The sequence below is a fragment of the Solanum lycopersicum genome, chromosome 1, assembly GCF_036512215.1.
Source record: "Solanum lycopersicum chromosome 1, SLM_r2.1".
NCBI lineage: Eukaryota > Viridiplantae > Streptophyta > Magnoliopsida > Solanales > Solanaceae > Solanum > Solanum lycopersicum.
The window spans coordinates 57,076,681-57,095,232 of NC_090800.1; the positions used below are offsets into that span (position 1 = coordinate 57,076,681).

Below are 18,552 nucleotides of genomic sequence, written 5' to 3' on the forward strand. Positions count from 1 at the left end.
TTGTAGTTGGTGGGACGACGCTTGCGGTCGGCGAACTTCTTCATCCTCCTTGCCGCCTTGCTCAAATAAGATTTGGCAAGGTCGAGTTGCTCTTCCCAACCCTTGACAAGGTTGTAAGCGCCCAAACTCTTCCCCTCAAACATGGTTGGCAGTGAATGCGGAGTTTGGGGTTGCTGGCCTGTTGCTAACTCGAACGGTGTGCGCCCTGTAGATTCACTCCTCTGCAAATTGTAAGAAAATTGCGCCATGTCTAGGAGCTTAGCCCAATCTTTCTGATGTGCACTAACATAGTGCCTAAGATAGCATTCCAACAAGGCGTTGACGCGTTCAGTTTGGCCATCAGTTTGGGGGTGGAAACGGGTGGAGAAGTGAAGTTTTGAACCAAGAATTTCAAAGAGTTCACTCCAAAAGTTCCCTGTGAAACGAGGATCCCGATCGCTAATGATGAACCTCGGTAGCCCCCAATACTTCACAACATTTTTAAAGAACAATTGTGCAGCTTCCTTAGCAGTACAACCGGCTATGGCAGGCATGAATGTAGCATATTTGGAAAATCTATTCACTACGACCATAATAGTGCCAAACCCGTTTGACTTCGGCAAAGAAGTGATGAAATCCATAGATATACTCTCCCATGGACGATCAACTATGGGTAATGGCTCCAACATCCCTCCTGGTTGCCTTTGCTGTACATTGTCTTGCTGGCAAACAAGACAAGTCTGCACATACTGCTCGATCTCTTCCCGCATACGTGGCCATAAATAGAAGGCCTCCACTAAAGCCCTCGTTCTCTTCTGTCCCGGATGCCCAGCCCACGGAGTGTCGTGGCTTTCCTTGATAATTCGCCGCCTGATGAATCCGAACTTTGGTACATAAATCCTCCGGCCAGTGGTAAGCAAGAATCCGTCTTCTACCCAAAACCGTTTGGTTTGGCCTTGAGCAGCCAACTGCATAATCTTCTTGGCTTCCGGATCGCGTTGCATACCATCTTTGATTACACCTTGGAATTCACTACAGACTGAGGAGATGGCCGCTAATTCAGTCTTTCTGCTCAATGCATCGGCTACAACATTGCCCTTTCCTGGTTTGTACTCCACGTTGTAGTCAAATTCCGCTAAGAAATCCTGCCAACGAGCCTGCTTTGGTGTGATCTCCTTCTGCGACTGAAAATAGCTAGTGGCAACGTTGTCAGTTTTCACTACAAATTTGGAGCCTAGTAGATAGTGCCTCCATGTGCGTAGACAATGCACAATGGCCGTCATCTCCTTATCCTGCACAGTTTACCGTCGTTCCGCTTCATTCAGCTTCCAGCTTTCAAAAGCTATGGGGTGCTTCGCCTGCATCAAGACTCCCCCAATGGCAAAATTAGAAGCATCCGTATGGATCTCAAAGGTCTTGGTGAAGTCAGGCAGCATCAAGACTGATTCTTCAGTAACCACAGCCTTAAGACCTTCAAACGCTTCCTCGCACTCCTCGCTCCACAGCCAAGGCCTGTTCTTCTACAGCAGCTCGGTCAGTGGGGCAGCAATAGCAGAGTACCCGCTAATGAACCTGCGATAATAATTAGCAAGTCCAAGAAAAGACGTAGCTCAGTCATTTTCGTAGGCGCTTCCCAATCTTGGATCGCCTTTACCTTTGCCTCGTCCATACGAAGCTCACCTTGGCTGATCACATGGCCCAAGAAATGTATCTTTGGTTGGGCGAACTTGCACTTCTCCCGCTTAACATAAAGCTGATTCTCCCGCAAGACTTTGAAGACCTTCTTCAAGTTCTTTACATGATCCTGCAAAGTGCTACTGTTCACACATGCTGTCTTTGGCTCATCCCCCTATGCAATGCGCACTTGATAGTAGCCTTTACGGAGATCCATTTTGGTGAAGTACTTGGCCTCTCCAAGACGATCAAACAAATCTGCGATCAGCGGGATTGGGTACTTGTTCCGAATTGTGATCTTGTTGAGTGCCCTGTAGTCAATGCATAGACGCATCGACCCGTCTTTCTTCTTCTGAAACAGCACTGGTGCTCCATAGGGTGCCTTGGATGGACGAATATGACCTGCTTCGAGGAGTTCCTTCAACTGCCTCCTCTGTTCTTCTAACTCAAGCGGAGCCATGCGATAAGGTGCAAGCGCAGGTGGCTTGGCTCCCGCCTCCAACTCGATCATGTGTTCTACCTCGCGCCTTGGAGGTAGTGTCTTCGGCAGCTCCTTCGGTATCACATCACTGTTTTCCTGCAAAACAGACTCTATGATAGGAGGCAGTGGCTGCATAGCACCATGGTCTTCACCCGAACTTGCGATGGTGGCTAAGAAGGTTGGTGCTCCTTTCTTCAGGCCCTTCACAATCTGCATGGTCGACAGTTGGGAATATCCGTCTTTCTTTGGCACCCTAACAAGTGGCACCATAAAAGACCCTTCCCCCTCCATCACCATGAGTTGTTGAAGGTAGGGATCAATCATCGTGTGACAATGTTGAAAGAATTCCTGCCCAAGAATAACATCGGATATGTCCAAGGGAGCTACGGTAAAGTTTGTCTTATCTCTCCACCGTCCTAAAGTGATGCTGACCCCATGAGCAATTCCACACACGGGAGTTGGTGGGGCGTTGATCGTCTTGAGGCAATTATTGCTTGGAACAATTTTCAGTCCCAATTTTTCTGCCGCCGTCTTGGTCATGATGTTAGCTTCAGCCCCGGAATCTACCATGGCCCGAACAGGTTGCCCATTGATGGAGATATCCACATATTGTGTACTGAAATCCCTCAGGTTGTCGGCCTGTTTGTCTATGGCTCCACAGATTCCAACCATTCCCAACTGAGTGGTGTCTGCCGATTTCGCCTTGTCTTGTGCCTCCTTTTCCTTCCGCTCACGAACGATGGCACTAAGGCTCTTCATCTCTGGGCACCTGGCATAACCGTGAGGTTCGTCGCATATGTAGCACCCGTCTCCTCTGCTGGACTGCGTCCGCTTCTCTGAGTATTTCTGGCGCTCAAACCGTCTACCATCGGGCTTGGGCGTGTCTCGCTGCTTGGGTTGTGTCGACTGTTCTCTGCCTCGGCCACGGTCTCCCCCGCCTTTAGCTTGACTGCCCCTTGCCTCCTTGCCCTTCGCCTTGTCCAAACGATCATGTTTGAAATCTGTCAAGGTTTCGGCTTGAGTGATGGCCTCATCAATGGTTTTTACTTGACGCCGCTCTAACTCGGTCCTCGCCCAATTCTTTAGCCCGTCCATGAAGGTGAACAGCATGTCCTCTTCCGTTAGTTGGGGAATTTGGAGGGTCAAAAATGTGAACTCTTTCACATATGCCCTAATGCTTCGCGTCTGCTTCAACTCCCAGAGTTTGTGCTTCATCTCATAAACAACATTGTTGGGGAAGAAAGCTTTCTTGAATTCCTCAAGGAATTGTTCCCATGTGTCGATGGTGCGTGTGCCCCTCTTAATCTCGGCATCTTTGCGTTTCCACCATAACATGGCTACGTCGGAAAGATACAACATGGCAGTGTTGATCTTGTTTGCATCGATCCTGACCCGATTACACCTGAAATAATTTTCCAAGTGCCATAAGAAATTTCCTACCTCTAGGGCGTCATGGACACCCTTGAATGTTGGTGGCTTGGGAACCTCGACTCTGGACTCCCTTTCCTGGCCAAGTGATGTTGTTGCTCCAACCTCCCTCTCTTCTTCGAGGGCCTCAACCTTGTTCTTCAGCGTCTGGATCGTCGTAAGGGCGTCCAAGAACCTGAACTCCAAGGAAGTAATGGTTTCCTTCATCACTAATTCAGACCGCTTGCGTAGATCCAACTCCTTCCGAATGGCATCAACTTCCTCAAGGGAGTGCTCCTTAAGGTCTTTGACATCACTGTCCAACCCGTTAAAGCGCTGGCCTAAAATCTCAACAGCTAGCCTTGCCCTTTCAACGCTGGCAAGCCATTCATGTCCCACAGTGACGTTGATAATTTCTTCGCTGTCGTCCCCGTCACTTTCATCAACAATATTATGCTGGAAAGATGTTTGTCCATCACTTGGTGGAGGAACATTTGATGGTAACTCACCTGTTGGAAGACCGCCTGGTGGCAGACTGCCTGATGGTTGTCCGCCTGGTGGCAGACTGCCTGATGGCTGACCGTCTGGTGGAAGACTGCCTGGTGGAAGTCCAGTTGGTGGAGGATTAGTGGGTGGAAGATCGGGCAGAACAGGCAGATTGGGTTCATTCCCCTTCTGCTGCTGCTTCTTCCCTTTCTTGTTCTTCTTTCCCACCTGAACGTTGGGGGTGTTGCTAGCGCCGCTTCCGTCTCCTTCGTTCGTCATTCTCTTACGATGAACCTGCTCTGATACCAATTGTCATAGACTTTTTGATTCGGACAATACTCCGTGCGGCACTTGACGGTTTACTCATGATTCTTGCAAACTCAAGTAAGCCTAAAACTCAGACCGCTAAGAAAATAAGAAGTAGACAGAATTTTGGAAGAAGGAACTTCTATTACTTGAAAAATGATTGGATGCTATACAAGTAAAATGAACTACTATTTATACTACTTTAATGCCTAAGAGATAGTAAATGCTACACTATACAAGTTCCTAAGACTATGCCTACAAGACAAGCTTCTAAGTCTTCCAAAAAGGACTCCTAGATGCTCCTAGTCTGTCCCATGATCTACACAAGCCTCTCAAAGGCATGAAACTCCTGAAACTGCCGCCCCACTATGCTTTGTAACAGCTGTAACGGCTGTAACTGTCGTAACAGCTGAAACTGTTGTAACGGCTGTCTCTTCAACTTCTGCTGGCCCCTTTGGCTGCTGGCCTGCATGGGCAGTCTGCCCCCTTGCGCCTGTAGCGCCTACTGGTGGCACCCTGGTAGGGTGGCGTTCACCCTGGTTGGATGGCGGGACGTCACATTAGGCCCCTAACATAATTACTAAAAATGAAATAAATTAATATGGTTAGAAAAATAGAAAACTACCCCTTAAAAATCCAGTTTTAGACATTTTCTTAACTTCAACAGCCCAACTTCCAAAGAGCGCAACTCTCTCATTCAAACTCGGAATCGCACAAATTCAGTGGCGTTGGAAAGATCATTCCTAGGGATTTTCAACCATACCTAGAACTACACCTAAATCCTTCTGATCTAGGAATTATGGCCTTTTAATGTGGAAAAAAAATTCACGTTCAACTTACTTACATATTTCCAGATTTCCTTACACTTTCTAAAAATTAGTATTTCTGTATTTTTAACTCCTTTCAAGTTCTTTATAGTTGTGCGATATGACTGAACCAGTGAGATATTTCAAGAATTCCACAAACCCAATTTCACAACACACCTCTAACAAACGACACTTGAAAAATACCCTTTACACTAAGATTCATTCTGAGAGTTCTTTTCGCCCCAATTCAATTCCATTAAGCCGTACAAATTTCTCAATGATTCATATAAATACTCATAAAATCAAAATAATAATTAACTCATTCTATTTTTACTAGATTTCCCTACATCGTAATTACTCCGATATTATCCAAATTTGAATTTGATTGAGAAAATTCAAATATTACGAAAAAGTTTTCCGGACTCAAATTTTCTCCAGTTGCTTTTTTATAACGAAGAAAACAGGTCGTTACAAATGTAAAGTGTACAAAATATTTGTAAGTCTGCATTGTTTATTTTAATAAAATATTAAACATACCTCATGGTTCCAATGTGCTAGCTATTAACATTGTTCCTTCATATGTTGATTTCACTTATGTCGCATAAACTACAACTATTGTTCGAAAATGTTCTTCATATTAAGTGATGTAAATAAGTATAAAAAAGATTTTCATCATTTTTTTAAAAAAAAATTCACAATTGTTGTCACTACCGGAGAGAACCCCCAGAAGTAACATGGCGTACTTGACCTCTCCGAGGTCTTATACAGGCCTATAGTTATCATTCATCTCATTGTCATAGGTAAATTAGCGGAAAATTTAAAACTTTTCATGGCACGTCATACGCTAGAAACTTCACTTCATATATAAAAAATATCGTAAGTACATATTTAGACTCTAATCTCTTTTTTCCATCATAGACTCGACATCATAAGAGTACTTTAGGAACACAACCCATTATAACATGATGCAAAAGTACACCAATAAATTGAATTTACAATAAGCTAGACATTAGGACATCCTTGGACTTAAGGATTCTTTTCCTTGAGCTTGGAAATCAAATATCAAGCTCCTCAATCATAGAAACATCCTTTCAAGCAACCATAACCTACATTTTGTGTAAAAAGTAGAGAAGAATGGAGTTAGTACAAGAATGCACTAAGTATGACAACCATGCAAAAATATGCATTTAAAAGGGACATTTTACTTGAAATCATGTTTCGTGCCTTGTCAGAAAATCTTCATAAGACCTTTGTACAATAATTATTATATCATTTACATAATTCATGTTGGCATATTTCATGGTCAAACATAATATAAAATCATACATTGCATTTAAGATACTTTTTGAATCATTTTACAGTAAGCTCTTCATGCTTTTACACTGAGCATTTTTCCCTTAACAATGAACTTCTTTCCTTTAATCCATTAGCCTCCCAAGTAACCCTCAAGTGACACTTGGTGCAATTAATCACCTTAAGCCCATAAGTAAACCATACATACAACCTAGACACATTTAGGTCAAGACTATAGGGACATTACAATGAACTCTATTCACTTTGCACACATACTAATATCACTTCAAATAGAAACTTATGAGACCTTACTCACAATCGCAATCTAAGTCTACTATTGACATGTACATGTGAATCCCATAACCTCACACATACTTAGTAAACCTATCATGAGACTACAAGCCTTAACATCCAAATCTTACATCAACATAGTAAGTGAAGATAACTTCATTCATGTCAACAAACCTTCATGATGTAGTCATTAACACCAACATTATACATATACACCAAGACCACTTCACATAGGCTCATACCATGCGTTTCATTACAACAAGTAGGCAAATACTACAAAGTCATGCTTAAGGAACATATACATAGAGACATGCATTAGAACACCTTCCTATGACTTCCCTCAAGAGCCACTTGTGATATACATAGGTGAAGTCCCATACACCCACCTACACTAAGCAACTACCCTTAGGTTATCCTAGTTAGGGTCCTTGCTTTACTCTCATAGAACATTTTACTTTAGGGAAACTATAGCCTTAACCGACACTAAGACCATGGGTGCTACCTGGAATTTGGTGTTGTAGAGCATTACACCAATGGAAGGTGTTTTTACTTATCCAAGGTAGAACATTTAGACATGCTAGAATACTAGTGAAATCACTTGCTAGATCCTATGTGGCAAGAATAGTTATGGTACTTGGAGGTACATGTGAAAACCCTCTTTATGACAAATGGGGCATTATAGTTATTTATTTATGGAAACCTCTTTATGCCTATTGAGGAACTATAGTTATCCACCTTATGAGGATTATGATGACCTATCTTCCTACAATGGAAGGGACATCCCTCATTTTAAAGTTCATCGGTGCTAAGTTAAGTTCCCTATTAATAAAAAGCCATTATTAGATTTATCTTATAAAATTAGGTTTAGGAGAGTCATCTCCTCATAGGCTTTGCTCATAGGTCCTAGATGAGAGTTCGTCAACCTAAATTATGTGAGAAACCCTTTCACATGGACATAGAATGTGTAAGCACCTATCTAGTTTAGGGTACACTTGAGCACACCTTTCAAGGCCCCTCCATTGACTAAATTATAATACATGCGTGTGTGAATACTTATATGTGAACAAACCTTTCACATAACATATAAATATCACACATGTTCATATATTAATGCAAAAGTCTATGCTTATAACTAAATGAGCAATCCATTCATATAAACACATCAGGACACTATGCATATTCATACTTCATCATATTATATACCTAACATCATAGCATATAAGTCATATTCATAACATGTTCATACAATCCTATGCAAGTACTTAGAAGACCAAACTAGGAACTATTCTATCAACAAAGTACACATGTGCAATGCATAAATAAGGTCTCATACCTTTGCCCATACTAGTACACCTATCAATTCATCCTAGTGAATGATACATCACATAAAAATCATAGCATAGATAACTTAGCATAAGATACATTTATTCAAGAATTAAAACATCTTTACAGTAAGCTCTATTCATTATGTACCTATATCAACTTTACTTCACAGATAACATTATAGGACCTCATCATAGGTAGAATGCTATACACACACACACACACACACACACACACATAAAATTAACATAACCATTTACACACTCATAACATTAGTCATACTAACTAGATCATATCTAGAATAAGATACTAGGCATAGCCTTCACATAGCATGGTTCATCACCAACACATATTCATAGTATAATTGCCTTCAAGGACATGTTCACATCACATATATATATTGGCAATAAATTAAACACTGCCACTATAAGTGTACCATACCACACAATGCCATACAAGGCCAATTCTATCAACAATACTATAGAGAAGTAGAGAAGAAGAGCAATTCTTACAAATCCTTTATCCTTTGATAATCATTGATAAATACTACTCTTTCATCAAAAATTAAAGTATAGGGAAGTATCTATAGTAAAATAATCATATACGAAGTCATGCATAAGCTACTACAAGACCATGGTACAAAAAAAGTAAAATAATCATATACGAAGTCATGCATAAGCTACTACAAGACCATGGTACAAAAAAAGTAAAATAATCATATACGAAGTCATGCATAAGCTACTACAAGACCATGGTACAAAAAAAGTAAAATAATCATATACGAAGTCATGCATAAGCTATTACAAGACCATTCTACAAACAAGTACAATACATCACCAGCATACTAGAAAGTAGAAGAACATAGACCATTAACCAATTTTATTTGAATGGATCATCAATCATATTTCATCAAAAGTATCAATCTAGGACATTAGCCTAAGACATAATAATCATGTCTAACTCATGCTTCGTCTACCCTAGAATTAAGATCACATCATGTATATTATAACATTCAATCTATAGGGTAGAAGAATCTAGATCAATCCTTACCAAGACTCCTTTATATTGATCATGAATGATTCATACCCACAATTAATAAATAACATCACTATAAGGCAGTAGTTGAAGAAATCATAACTGAAACGAAATCCTACTACAATTGCCATAAACTTGAGATTACAGTGAGCTTGCTACATTAGGAATCCGTGGAAGATAGAAGAACATAGGCTAATAAAACCTTTATCCACATGGATTACTCATATACAATTCATTATCAATACACATACTAGGAAGTAGATACTAGCAATTCAATGAGCTAGTATCATAATTGAATCAATATACGTTCAACATTATAAAGTCCACACATAGGCTAAATCGAGACTTTGAAGGGATCATGGGTTGATCATGCAATTGGATTAAAATTCCCATCATAATCAACATGTTAACTTCAATTCATTATTTTAAAAACGTTTTTAGAAAGAACCCATGGCTAGATTGAAGAAGAAGAGATCTTAGCATATTTTCTCTATGAAAAATTTGAGATCAACTCTCCATTTGGAATGATGACTAGAGATGAAGGATCACCATAACTTAATTTAGAATAAAATATCTAAAACTTGATGAAAAACCTATATAAATCCAAGCTCCAAGTTGTTCTTGAGATTCACCTTCAATGGAGTTTCTAGAGAGAATATTTTTGGAGGGAAGTCTAGTTTGTGTGAATTGATTTGGGAATTGGGTTGTCACGTTTTTTATCACATAAAGACACCCCAAAAAAACCAAATAAACCATGTAGGGTCAGGTTAGCACGTGGGGTGAATTTACCATTCACCCCTTAAATAAAACAGTCGCCTGGTAGTTTGACACAACCTGCATCGACGGACCCATCTACGTCCTGTAGATCCATTGACAGGCCGTTCTACTGGCCGTCGTTTGGGTCTGAGGCTTGTCAACTGCCTTAAGCCTTCACCAGGATTAATTCTAAATGATGAACCCCCATCGATGGCTCTTCAGTCAACTGACGAGGTGTTGTTTGGCTTAGTTGATTGAGGTAGTGTCTCGACATCCTTTGGGCGCTTCTTGAGGGCCTCTCGCGGGGACCTTGGTGAGTCGTACCCAGTTGTTTCAATGTAATTATAGACCTTAACATTTAAAGGACGTTACACATCAGTTTCACCCAAAGCAATTACATACATTACCTTCAAACATGCTAGGAACACTCAAGACACACATATGCACGTCTCAAGGGCTAACTTTCAAATGTCTTGGACGTCCTTGGATGTTTGACATCTAAACTTCATGAAACTCAATATACTGCTTCTAAACATAATTATTACTCATATAAGGACTTCATAATCAAATGAAACAAATGAAAGCTCATAAAAACACATATGGCCCCTTTGGTGAGTAGTTGTCGAACGTCTTGGTCGTCCCTTGACGTTTGAATTCCAAATTGATATGCTCAAATTTACTTCTCAAAACAAAGTAAAAGCGGTCGCATCAAGTAAAGAACCCAAATAGTGAGGTTGGGATCGTTCCCAAGAGGAAAATGGTTCAGACTTAACTTTATTCTATTATTACTTCAATTTAGTTAATTATTTCCCAAAAACAAGTAACTAAAGGGGTTTTTTGATTAATAAAAGAAATTAGATAAGTTTAAGTAAACAAGTGACAGGTTAAGTTTTGGAGTTTAATCAAGTAATGAGAGTAACTAGGGAGTAAGTGTTCCCCACAGGCTTCTAACTCGGTAATTCTAGCTATAACAATCCTTTCCTAGTATCTTGCATTCAAAGTGATAAGTTAGGTATCTCTAAATCCTTGGTCCAGTATCTAGAGAATTTCACTCCGCACCTTGGTCCGACTACGTGTTTTGCTTTACTAAACCTTATTTTTACCTCATATTAAGCATCATATTCGATATTTGACTAAGTTGTTACTTCGTACCAATGGACACTAACCTTTTAGATAGTATACACTAAATCTATGTTTGATAATTCTTTTCTTATTACCTACCTTCTTGGTCTGGCAAGTAGCAATAAGTCGAGTTCTAATATTGGCTATCCGTAAAATAGACTTCTAAGCGAAAGAATTATCAATACATGCAAGACACTATTCTAGAATCGTTATTTTAGCTATGCTTTACCTTGTATTTACCCATGGTTCCCACAACCCTAGTTATGGAGTTTAGTTACCCATGCTAATAATCACACAATTCATAATAATAATGTAAGAATTCATGCACTTACTTTGATGAGAATGAACAAAATCCAGAAATTTACTTGAATAAATCAAAAAACACCAATAATCGATTCCGGAAAAGTAATGTCAAATCCCAAAATCAAAAGTTCAATACTAAGACAATAACACCCAATTTGAGACCCCTCTTCCTAAAACCCAAAACCCCTCTCTCTCTCGATTGGCATTTCTCTCTCTAAAATTTCTCAAGGTGTTCATCGCATAAGATAGCTATTCAGCTACTTTCTTGGATAATTGTGTGTTGAGATGGATGGAAATCCAGCGGACGAGCGATTTAGGCCCCCAGATCCACCTTCAGGAACTGGGAATCCTATAGTTCAATCAAAATCCCAAGAATTGGCGGAGGAGTCTTAGTCTACCTCCTTAAATGTAGAGGCAGAAATTGATGCATCTCGTCAAAATTTAGGTAAAGGGCACAATATTAGCAGTCATGGAGACGCAAGTCACAGCATAGAGGAACAGATGGAAATTGAAAAAATCGCATCACAACAGTCATCGCAATTAGCGGAGAAATCGATCCAAACCCCAGGTCATTTGGCGGGTAGTAGACAAGATTCAGATATTGGGGATATATCTCCAGTTCATGATTCTAATATTCAGCAAATTGGGGCTGGAATTGATGGTCAAAATGTCGACCATCGACATGAAGGAGAAACTGGTATTGCGCAGCAAGAACAGCGAAAATGTGATGTGCAACAACAACAAAGTCATCGACCTGTACAAAATCCTCAAAGTGTGTCTAATTTGAACAAGGAAAAAGAGATAACACAGCAATTCCAAAGACCTACAAGAGTTCAAGATTCAAGGGAGGCTGTTCATCTCGCAAAAAATAGTCATCCTGCTATGCACTCGTATGAATTGGCCATTAAATCTGATAATGGTCAAGGTAACACTTCTTTACCTATTCTCAATTCTAAGAATGATGGTGTGATGAAAGAAATTGATAGATCTAATGCTGAACTTGACTATCATAATAATTTTCCTAAAGTATCTAGCAATTTCGATCGACCTGTCCCTAGGAAGATGAATGAGAAGAATGATCAATATCCTAATAATAACTTCAATAAGAAGGATCATATACCTGAGCCTACTCCCTATACAATTGTTCAAACATATGCAGATAGACTTAGACATAATCAAGCTAAAAAGGGTGTGAGTATAAAATTAACAGAACCTGAAATTACCTCTAAACAAGGGCTTCCTGCTGTGTTATATGTCAAGGATGAATTGGTTAAAGACTTAGCATCTACTTGTAAATTTACTTTGATTGGGAAATTCATTTACACCATGCCAAAAGTTGATCTGATTAGGAAGAATTTCATACTTCAAACTCAATTGTCAGGTGGTGTCAAAATTGCTATTTTAATTCTAGGCATGTGTACATAGACTTGGATAATGAATTAGATTATAATATGGTATGGACTAAGCAAAGAATGACTATAGCTGGCCAAGTTATGAGAATCCAAGCATGGACACCAACTTTCAAACCTGAGGAAGAAACACCCTTGGTGCCCATTTGGATCTCCTTACCTGAACTACCTTGGCATTGCTACAACAAAGAGTTTATCACCACTTTACTGTCCCCTATAGGTAGAGTATTATACCTTGATTCTGCCTCTATTAATAAAACAAGAGGGAGCCAAGCTAGAGTTAAAGTGCAGGTAGATTTAACTAAAGAAAGACCCCCTCACATTTGGATGGGGTACATAGGGGAAGATATAACAGATGGGAGGTGGCAAAAGATTGAATATGATAGTATTCCTGATTACTGTTATTACTACAAGCATCAAGGGCATAAAGAAATGAATTGTATGGTTAAACAAAGAGATGAGGATAATAAAAAAAGAAAAGAAATGGAAAAAAAGCCTAGGAAAGATACTGCTCAAATTGTTAATGCAGAATTGCAGATCAATAAAGAAAAGGACAATGGTAGAAGTGATGCTGAGTATAATCAACAAAGACACCATCAGGTTGATAATCAACATCAAGTGATCCAAGAAGAATGGCAAACTCAAAAAAAGGAGTGGTAATCAACAAGTTAGATTTAGCAATGATAGGACTGTTGTTCATCAACAACAACTACAAACAGGTATGGTTTCAATCCCTACCAAGAATACATATATTGATCTTGAAGTGCAGGAATATAATACTACTGGAGAAGGGATGGAGACACACACTCAGCAAAGGCAAGAACAGAGTCAAACAGATGCTGAAGGAATTCAGGTACATAGAGATCACAGGAATAAACAAAAAAGACAGGAAGTACAAGACTCTAGGACTGAAAATGCTGTTTATCAACAAGAAACAAGAAAAAACTCAGGTATTGACTCAATGCTCCCCTCCCCTGCATCCCTTTATATTGATACTGTTGGTGTAGCTGAAGGAGGTGAGGTTGGATGTGGTCAGATGGATACTAGGTTTCATCATGATAGAAATGATAAAGGGAAAAATAAAATAGTTGAACAGGGTTCTTGTAGTAATGTTGATAAGGAACCCCCTGATAAAATTCAGCTACCTAATCAACAAATTAACTTTTCTTATAAAAATAAAAATCCTTCTAATACTGGTAAAGCCCCTATTGATCACCAAAGAGACAATTTAGATTAGTATAGGGAGCCTGACTCTGAAGATGAGTATGATGTTGATACTCAATCTTTAGGGGATGGCATTGAACCAGGGGAGGAAATCACCACTTCTGATCAAATTCAAAAAGGCCCTTTACTTAGTACTTCTAATGTTGATGAAATACTTGAAGTTACTGGTAAACAAGGTCTATCACCTAGGGGAAGGAAACTATCAAAATATAGAAAAAATCCTAGTACTAGTAAGCCTAATACTAGAGCTAGAAATAGAGGAAAATAATGATTAAGTTGCTTTGTTGGAATGCTAGAAGCATTAATACCTTTGGTGCTCTAGAAAGGTTGATTAATCTCATAAAATTACATAATTTGTCTATGGTGGCTCTTTTGGAACCTTTTTCTAACCATTCTCAAGTAGATTCTTATAGAATGCAACTGCTCATAAATCAGGGTCATAGTAATATAAATAACAAAATTTGGTTATTTTGGTCTAATGAAGTAACCTGTGATATTTTGGAGTGTGATCAACAACATATTACCTGTGAAGTGAGCCATGAAAATTGCAGTGAGAAGTTTATTATGACCTATGTATATGCTAAGTGTAAAGATCAGTTGAGAAAACCTTTGTGGGATAGTATGTTGCAGTGGTCTGACACTAGGTATCCTTGGTTTATTATTGGGGATTTCAATGTTATAGCTTCCTCAAATGAGAAATTGGGTGGTAGAGAGTATAATATCACTAAGAGTCTAGAATTCATTAACATTATTGAAACTTGTGCTTTGGTTGATATGGGGTATAATGGTCAGAAGTTCACATGGTGCAATCATAGAAAGGATGGTGCAAGGATTTGGAAAAGGTTGGATAGGGGTATGATTAATGATCAGTGGCTAGAAAAAATGCCTTACTCTAGTATAACTCACCTTCCATCAGTAGGCTCTGATCACTGTCCTTTACTGATGGAAGTATTAGATATTAATGCCAATATTATTAGATGTTTTAAGTTTCTCAACTATTGGACTGATAGTGATACATTTTAGCATCAGTTGAGAAGTGCTGGAAAAGGAAAGTGGTTGGAAATCCTATGTGGATCTTTCATGCAAAATTAAAGAGATTAACAAAAACTCTAAGAGAATGGTCAAAACAGGAATATGGTGATATTTTTGAAAAAGTAAAACAGTATGAGGATGAGGTGAAAAAGGCTGAACAGGATATGATTATGAATAACAGTATAGAAAATAGTGAAAAGTTGAATGCTGTTAATGCTCATTATATCAAGTATTTGAAATTGGAATATAAGATATTGCAGCAAAAAACTCAGTTTCATTGGTTAAAAGAGGGTGATGCAAACTCTAAATATTTCCATGCTGTGATTAGAGGCAAAAGAAAGAGAATGTTCATTAATAAGCTTATGGATGACAGTGGTGCATGGATTCATGGGGAAGAGAATATTGCCAAAGAAGCTTGTGATTACTACAAAGGGATTTTTTCTGCTAATAATGATAAGATACAGGAAGAAATCCTACAATGTATCAATCATAGGACTACTCAACAACAAAATGATGAGTTAGACAAGATTCCTACAGAGGATGAAGTGATAAGGATTATTATGAGTATGAATCCTAATTCTTCCCCTGGCCCTGATGGATTTGGAGGCAAATTTTATCAAGAGTGTTTTGAAATTATTAAAGATGATCTTATTTCTGTTATTAAGTCTTTTTATACTGCTAACATTATGCCTAGGTATATGTCTCATGCCTGCCTAGTTTTATTACCTAAAGTGGAACATCCTAACAGATTAAAGGATTATAGACCTATCAGCCTTAGTAACTTCATTAATAAGATCATTTCAAAAATCCTGAGTAATAGATTATCATCAGTTTTACCTTCTATGGTATCAGATAATCAATCTGGTTTTGTCAAGAGTAGGAGCATATCTGAGAATATAATTTTAGCTCAAGAAATTATCTATGGCATGAAATTACCCAAAGAAGGAAGTAATGTGGTTATCAAGCTTGATATGGTTAAAGCTTATGACAGAGTTTCTTGGGCATATATTTGTATTGTTTTAAGGAAAATGGGCTTCAGTGAAGTGTTTATAGACAGAATTTGGAGGATTACGAGCAATAATTGGTATTCTGTGGTTATCAATGGTAAGATACATGGATTTTTTCAGTCTAAGAAAGGACTAAAGCAATGAGATCCCTTGTCTCCAGCTCTATTTATTTTAGGGGCTGAAGTTCTTTCAAGGCAACTTAATCTTCTTACCAAAATCAAATGTATAGAGGTTTTCATATGGAAAGAAATGGACCTCAAATAAATCATCTTAGCTTTGCAGATGACATAATTATTTTTACTTCCACTGAGAATAATTCTCTTCACCTGATAATGAAGACTATTGAAGAGTATGAAGGGGTATCTGGTCAGCAAGTGAATAAAGAAAAGAGTTTCTTTATGGTGAATTCCAACACTAATCATGTTATTATTGATAATATTGAAAGAGCTACTGGTTTTGATAGGAAGGAGAGTCCAATCAACTATCTAGGGTGTCCATTATATATAGGAAGGCAAAGAATTATCTATTATTCAGGAGTTGTAGAAAAAGTAATCAAAAGAGTCTTAGGATGGCAAGCTAAGATTTTAAACTTTGGGGCAAAGCCACTTTGGTTAAACATGTTTTGCAATCTATTCCAGTTCATACTCTAGCAGCTATTTCTCCTCCTAAGACTACTCTAAAATGTATTAAGAAGGTTATTGCTGATTTCTTTTGGGGTACTGATAAGGAGAGGAAGAAATATCATTGGTCTTCTTGGGAAAATCTTGCTTATCCCTTTAATGAAGGAGGCATTGGTGTAAGGCAATTGGAAGATGTTTGTACAGCTTTTCAATACAAACAGTGGTGGGAATTTAGAACCAAAAAATCTTTGTGGAGTCAATTCTTAAAAGCTAAATACTGTCAAAGAGCCAATCCTGTGGCAAAAAATATGATTCTGGGGATTCTATTGTTTGGAGATATTTAACTAAAAATAGGCACAAGGTTGAATCTCTTATTAAATGGAGTATTCATTCTGGAACTTGCAGCTTTTGGTGGGATAATTGGTTAGAAAATGACTCTCTAGCCAGTCACTGTGATCATATTTCTAGCTTAAATAACAGTAGATTAGCTGATTTTTGGATAGATGGTAAATGGAATGAGAGTTTCATTAGACAACATGTACCTCCTTTATTGATTCCTAATATTCTTCAGACTGTATTCAAATATAATGAAGGAAAAGAAGACATTGCCATATGGTTACCAAATGAAACTGGTAAATTCACTATTTCTTCAGCTTGGGAGGTTATTAGAAAGAAAATAAGTCATGATCCTATTAATAATATTTTTTTTGCATAAACACATTCCCTTTAAAATATCTTTCTTTATTTGGAGAGCTTTAAAGGGCAAATTACCTACTAATGAGACATTGCAGAGTTTGGGTAGGGATATAGTTGATTGTTACTGTTGTTATAACAAAGGAAAGGATGATATAAATAATATATTGCTTATTGGCAACTTTGCTAATTATATATGGAAAAAGCATGCATCTTCAGTTGGAGCAGTTCATGTTAATACAAATACGAGAAGCCAACTATTATATTGGAGGAATCTGCAAACAAACAATGAGGTACACAAATTACTTATTCATACTTTACCTAACATTATTTGTTGGAATTTATGGAAAAATAGGTGTGCTGTCAAATATGGAGGGAAGCAATCTAGCATACACAGAGTTCAAAATGGTATTTTCAAAGATACAATGCAGATTATTAAATTGGAGTATCCTAACATACCATGGCAGTATAGTTGGGGCAATTTGATCAATTATATAGATCAATGTCAACAACAATATAAGATCATTATGGTAAGCTGGATCAAACCAACACTAGGCAGATACAAACTCAATAAAGATGGTAGTTGTTTACATGAAACTGGTAAGATTGGAGGTGGTGGAATCCTAAGGGATCATCAAGGTAGTATAATTTTGGCATTTGCTTCACCTTTTGGTTTTGGTACTAACAATATTGCAGAACTAAAAGCAGCAGTATATGGGCTTGAGTGGTGTGAACAACATGGTTACAAAGACATTGTATTGGAGGTTGATTCAGAATTGCTGTCAAAATGGATTAGCAACACAATCCAAATTCCTTGGAGATGCCAGCAACATGTACAACACATTCAACAAATAACCAAGAAATTACAGCACTTTCAATGCCAACACATATACATAGAAGCAAACAACACAGCAGATTTGCTAGCCAAATGGAGTCACAACATTGAAATTCCTCAACATTTCTACACCAAAAGACAATTAAAAGGAACAATTAGAGGAAGCTACATATTGGAGAAGATGGGCATTCAAAACTTTAGAAGAAGGAAAGTAAAGAGAATCAAACAACCTCCTTAAACAATCTGTTTAATTTTTCAGAGGATTGGAAAAGAAAATGTATATCAAACCTTTTTATTGACCATTATAGTTAATAGAATAGGTTTATCTTTTTTACCACTCTTGTAAAGGGAGAGTCTCCCTAGTTTATGCTTTCTTAGAAAATGTAGAGGAGTCCTCTATAGGTACTATTTTTCTTTAGATGTGCATCATTTTGTATAAGGTTGAATTGACTAATTATTAGGATAAGTCA

General features: G+C 38.2%; 3 protein-coding genes across 3 annotated transcripts; 2 read left to right on the forward strand and 1 right to left on the reverse strand.

The window, feature by feature from the left end:
• Window positions 1-1,280: 1,280 nt before the first annotated feature.
• On the reverse strand, window positions 1,281-4,306 carry LOC104647157 (uncharacterized). The gene is made up of 3 exons (XM_010321922.2): window positions 1,844-4,306; window positions 1,634-1,783; window positions 1,281-1,499 (listed from the first exon to the last, which is right to left on the reverse strand). Exons 1-3 carry the CDS (start codon window positions 4,304-4,306, stop codon window positions 1,281-1,283), a joined length of 2,832 nt encoding a protein of 943 aa, XP_010320224.2.
• An 8,428-nt stretch (window positions 4,307-12,734) lies between these two features.
• On the forward strand, window positions 12,735-13,331 carry LOC138343058 (uncharacterized). Its single transcript, XM_069294682.1, has one exon. It carries the CDS (start codon window positions 12,735-12,737, stop codon window positions 13,329-13,331), a length of 597 nt encoding a protein of 198 aa, XP_069150783.1.
• A 61-nt stretch (window positions 13,332-13,392) lies between these two features.
• On the forward strand, window positions 13,393-18,320 carry LOC138343074 (uncharacterized). The gene is made up of 7 exons (XM_069294683.1): window positions 13,393-13,867; window positions 13,961-14,062; window positions 14,919-16,031; window positions 16,573-16,777; window positions 16,960-17,215; window positions 17,467-17,540; window positions 17,603-18,320. The coding sequence occupies exons 1-7, from the start codon at window positions 13,393-13,395 to the stop codon at window positions 18,318-18,320; spliced, it is 2,943 nt and encodes a 980-aa protein (XP_069150784.1).
• Window positions 18,321-18,552: the final 232 nt, after the last annotated feature.

Coding starts and splice junctions, on each gene's coding strand:
- LOC104647157 (XM_010321922.2), bottom strand. CDS start 4,306: ATGACGAACGAAGGAGACGGAAGCGGCGCTAGCAACACCCCCAACGTT. Junction 1,784..1,843: donor TCCGTAAAGGCTACTATCAA/GTGCGCATTGCA, acceptor AGCACTTTGCAG/GATCATGTAAAGAACTTGAA. Junction 1,500..1,633: donor TTCGTATGGACGAGGCAAAG/GTAAAGGCGATC, acceptor GAGCTGCTGTAG/AAGAACAGGCCTTGGCTGTG.
- LOC138343058 (XM_069294682.1), top strand. CDS start 12,735: ATGACTATAGCTGGCCAAGTTATGAGAATCCAAGCATGGACACCAACT.
- LOC138343074 (XM_069294683.1), top strand. CDS start 13,393: ATGGTTTCAATCCCTACCAAGAATACATATATTGATCTTGAAGTGCAG. Junction 16,778..16,959: donor GCTTTTCAATACAAACAGTG/GTGGGAATTTAG, acceptor TGGAACTTGCAG/CTTTTGGTGGGATAATTGGT. Junction 17,216..17,466: donor CTATTTCTTCAGCTTGGGAG/GTTATTAGAAAG, acceptor ATGCATCTTCAG/TTGGAGCAGTTCATGTTAAT.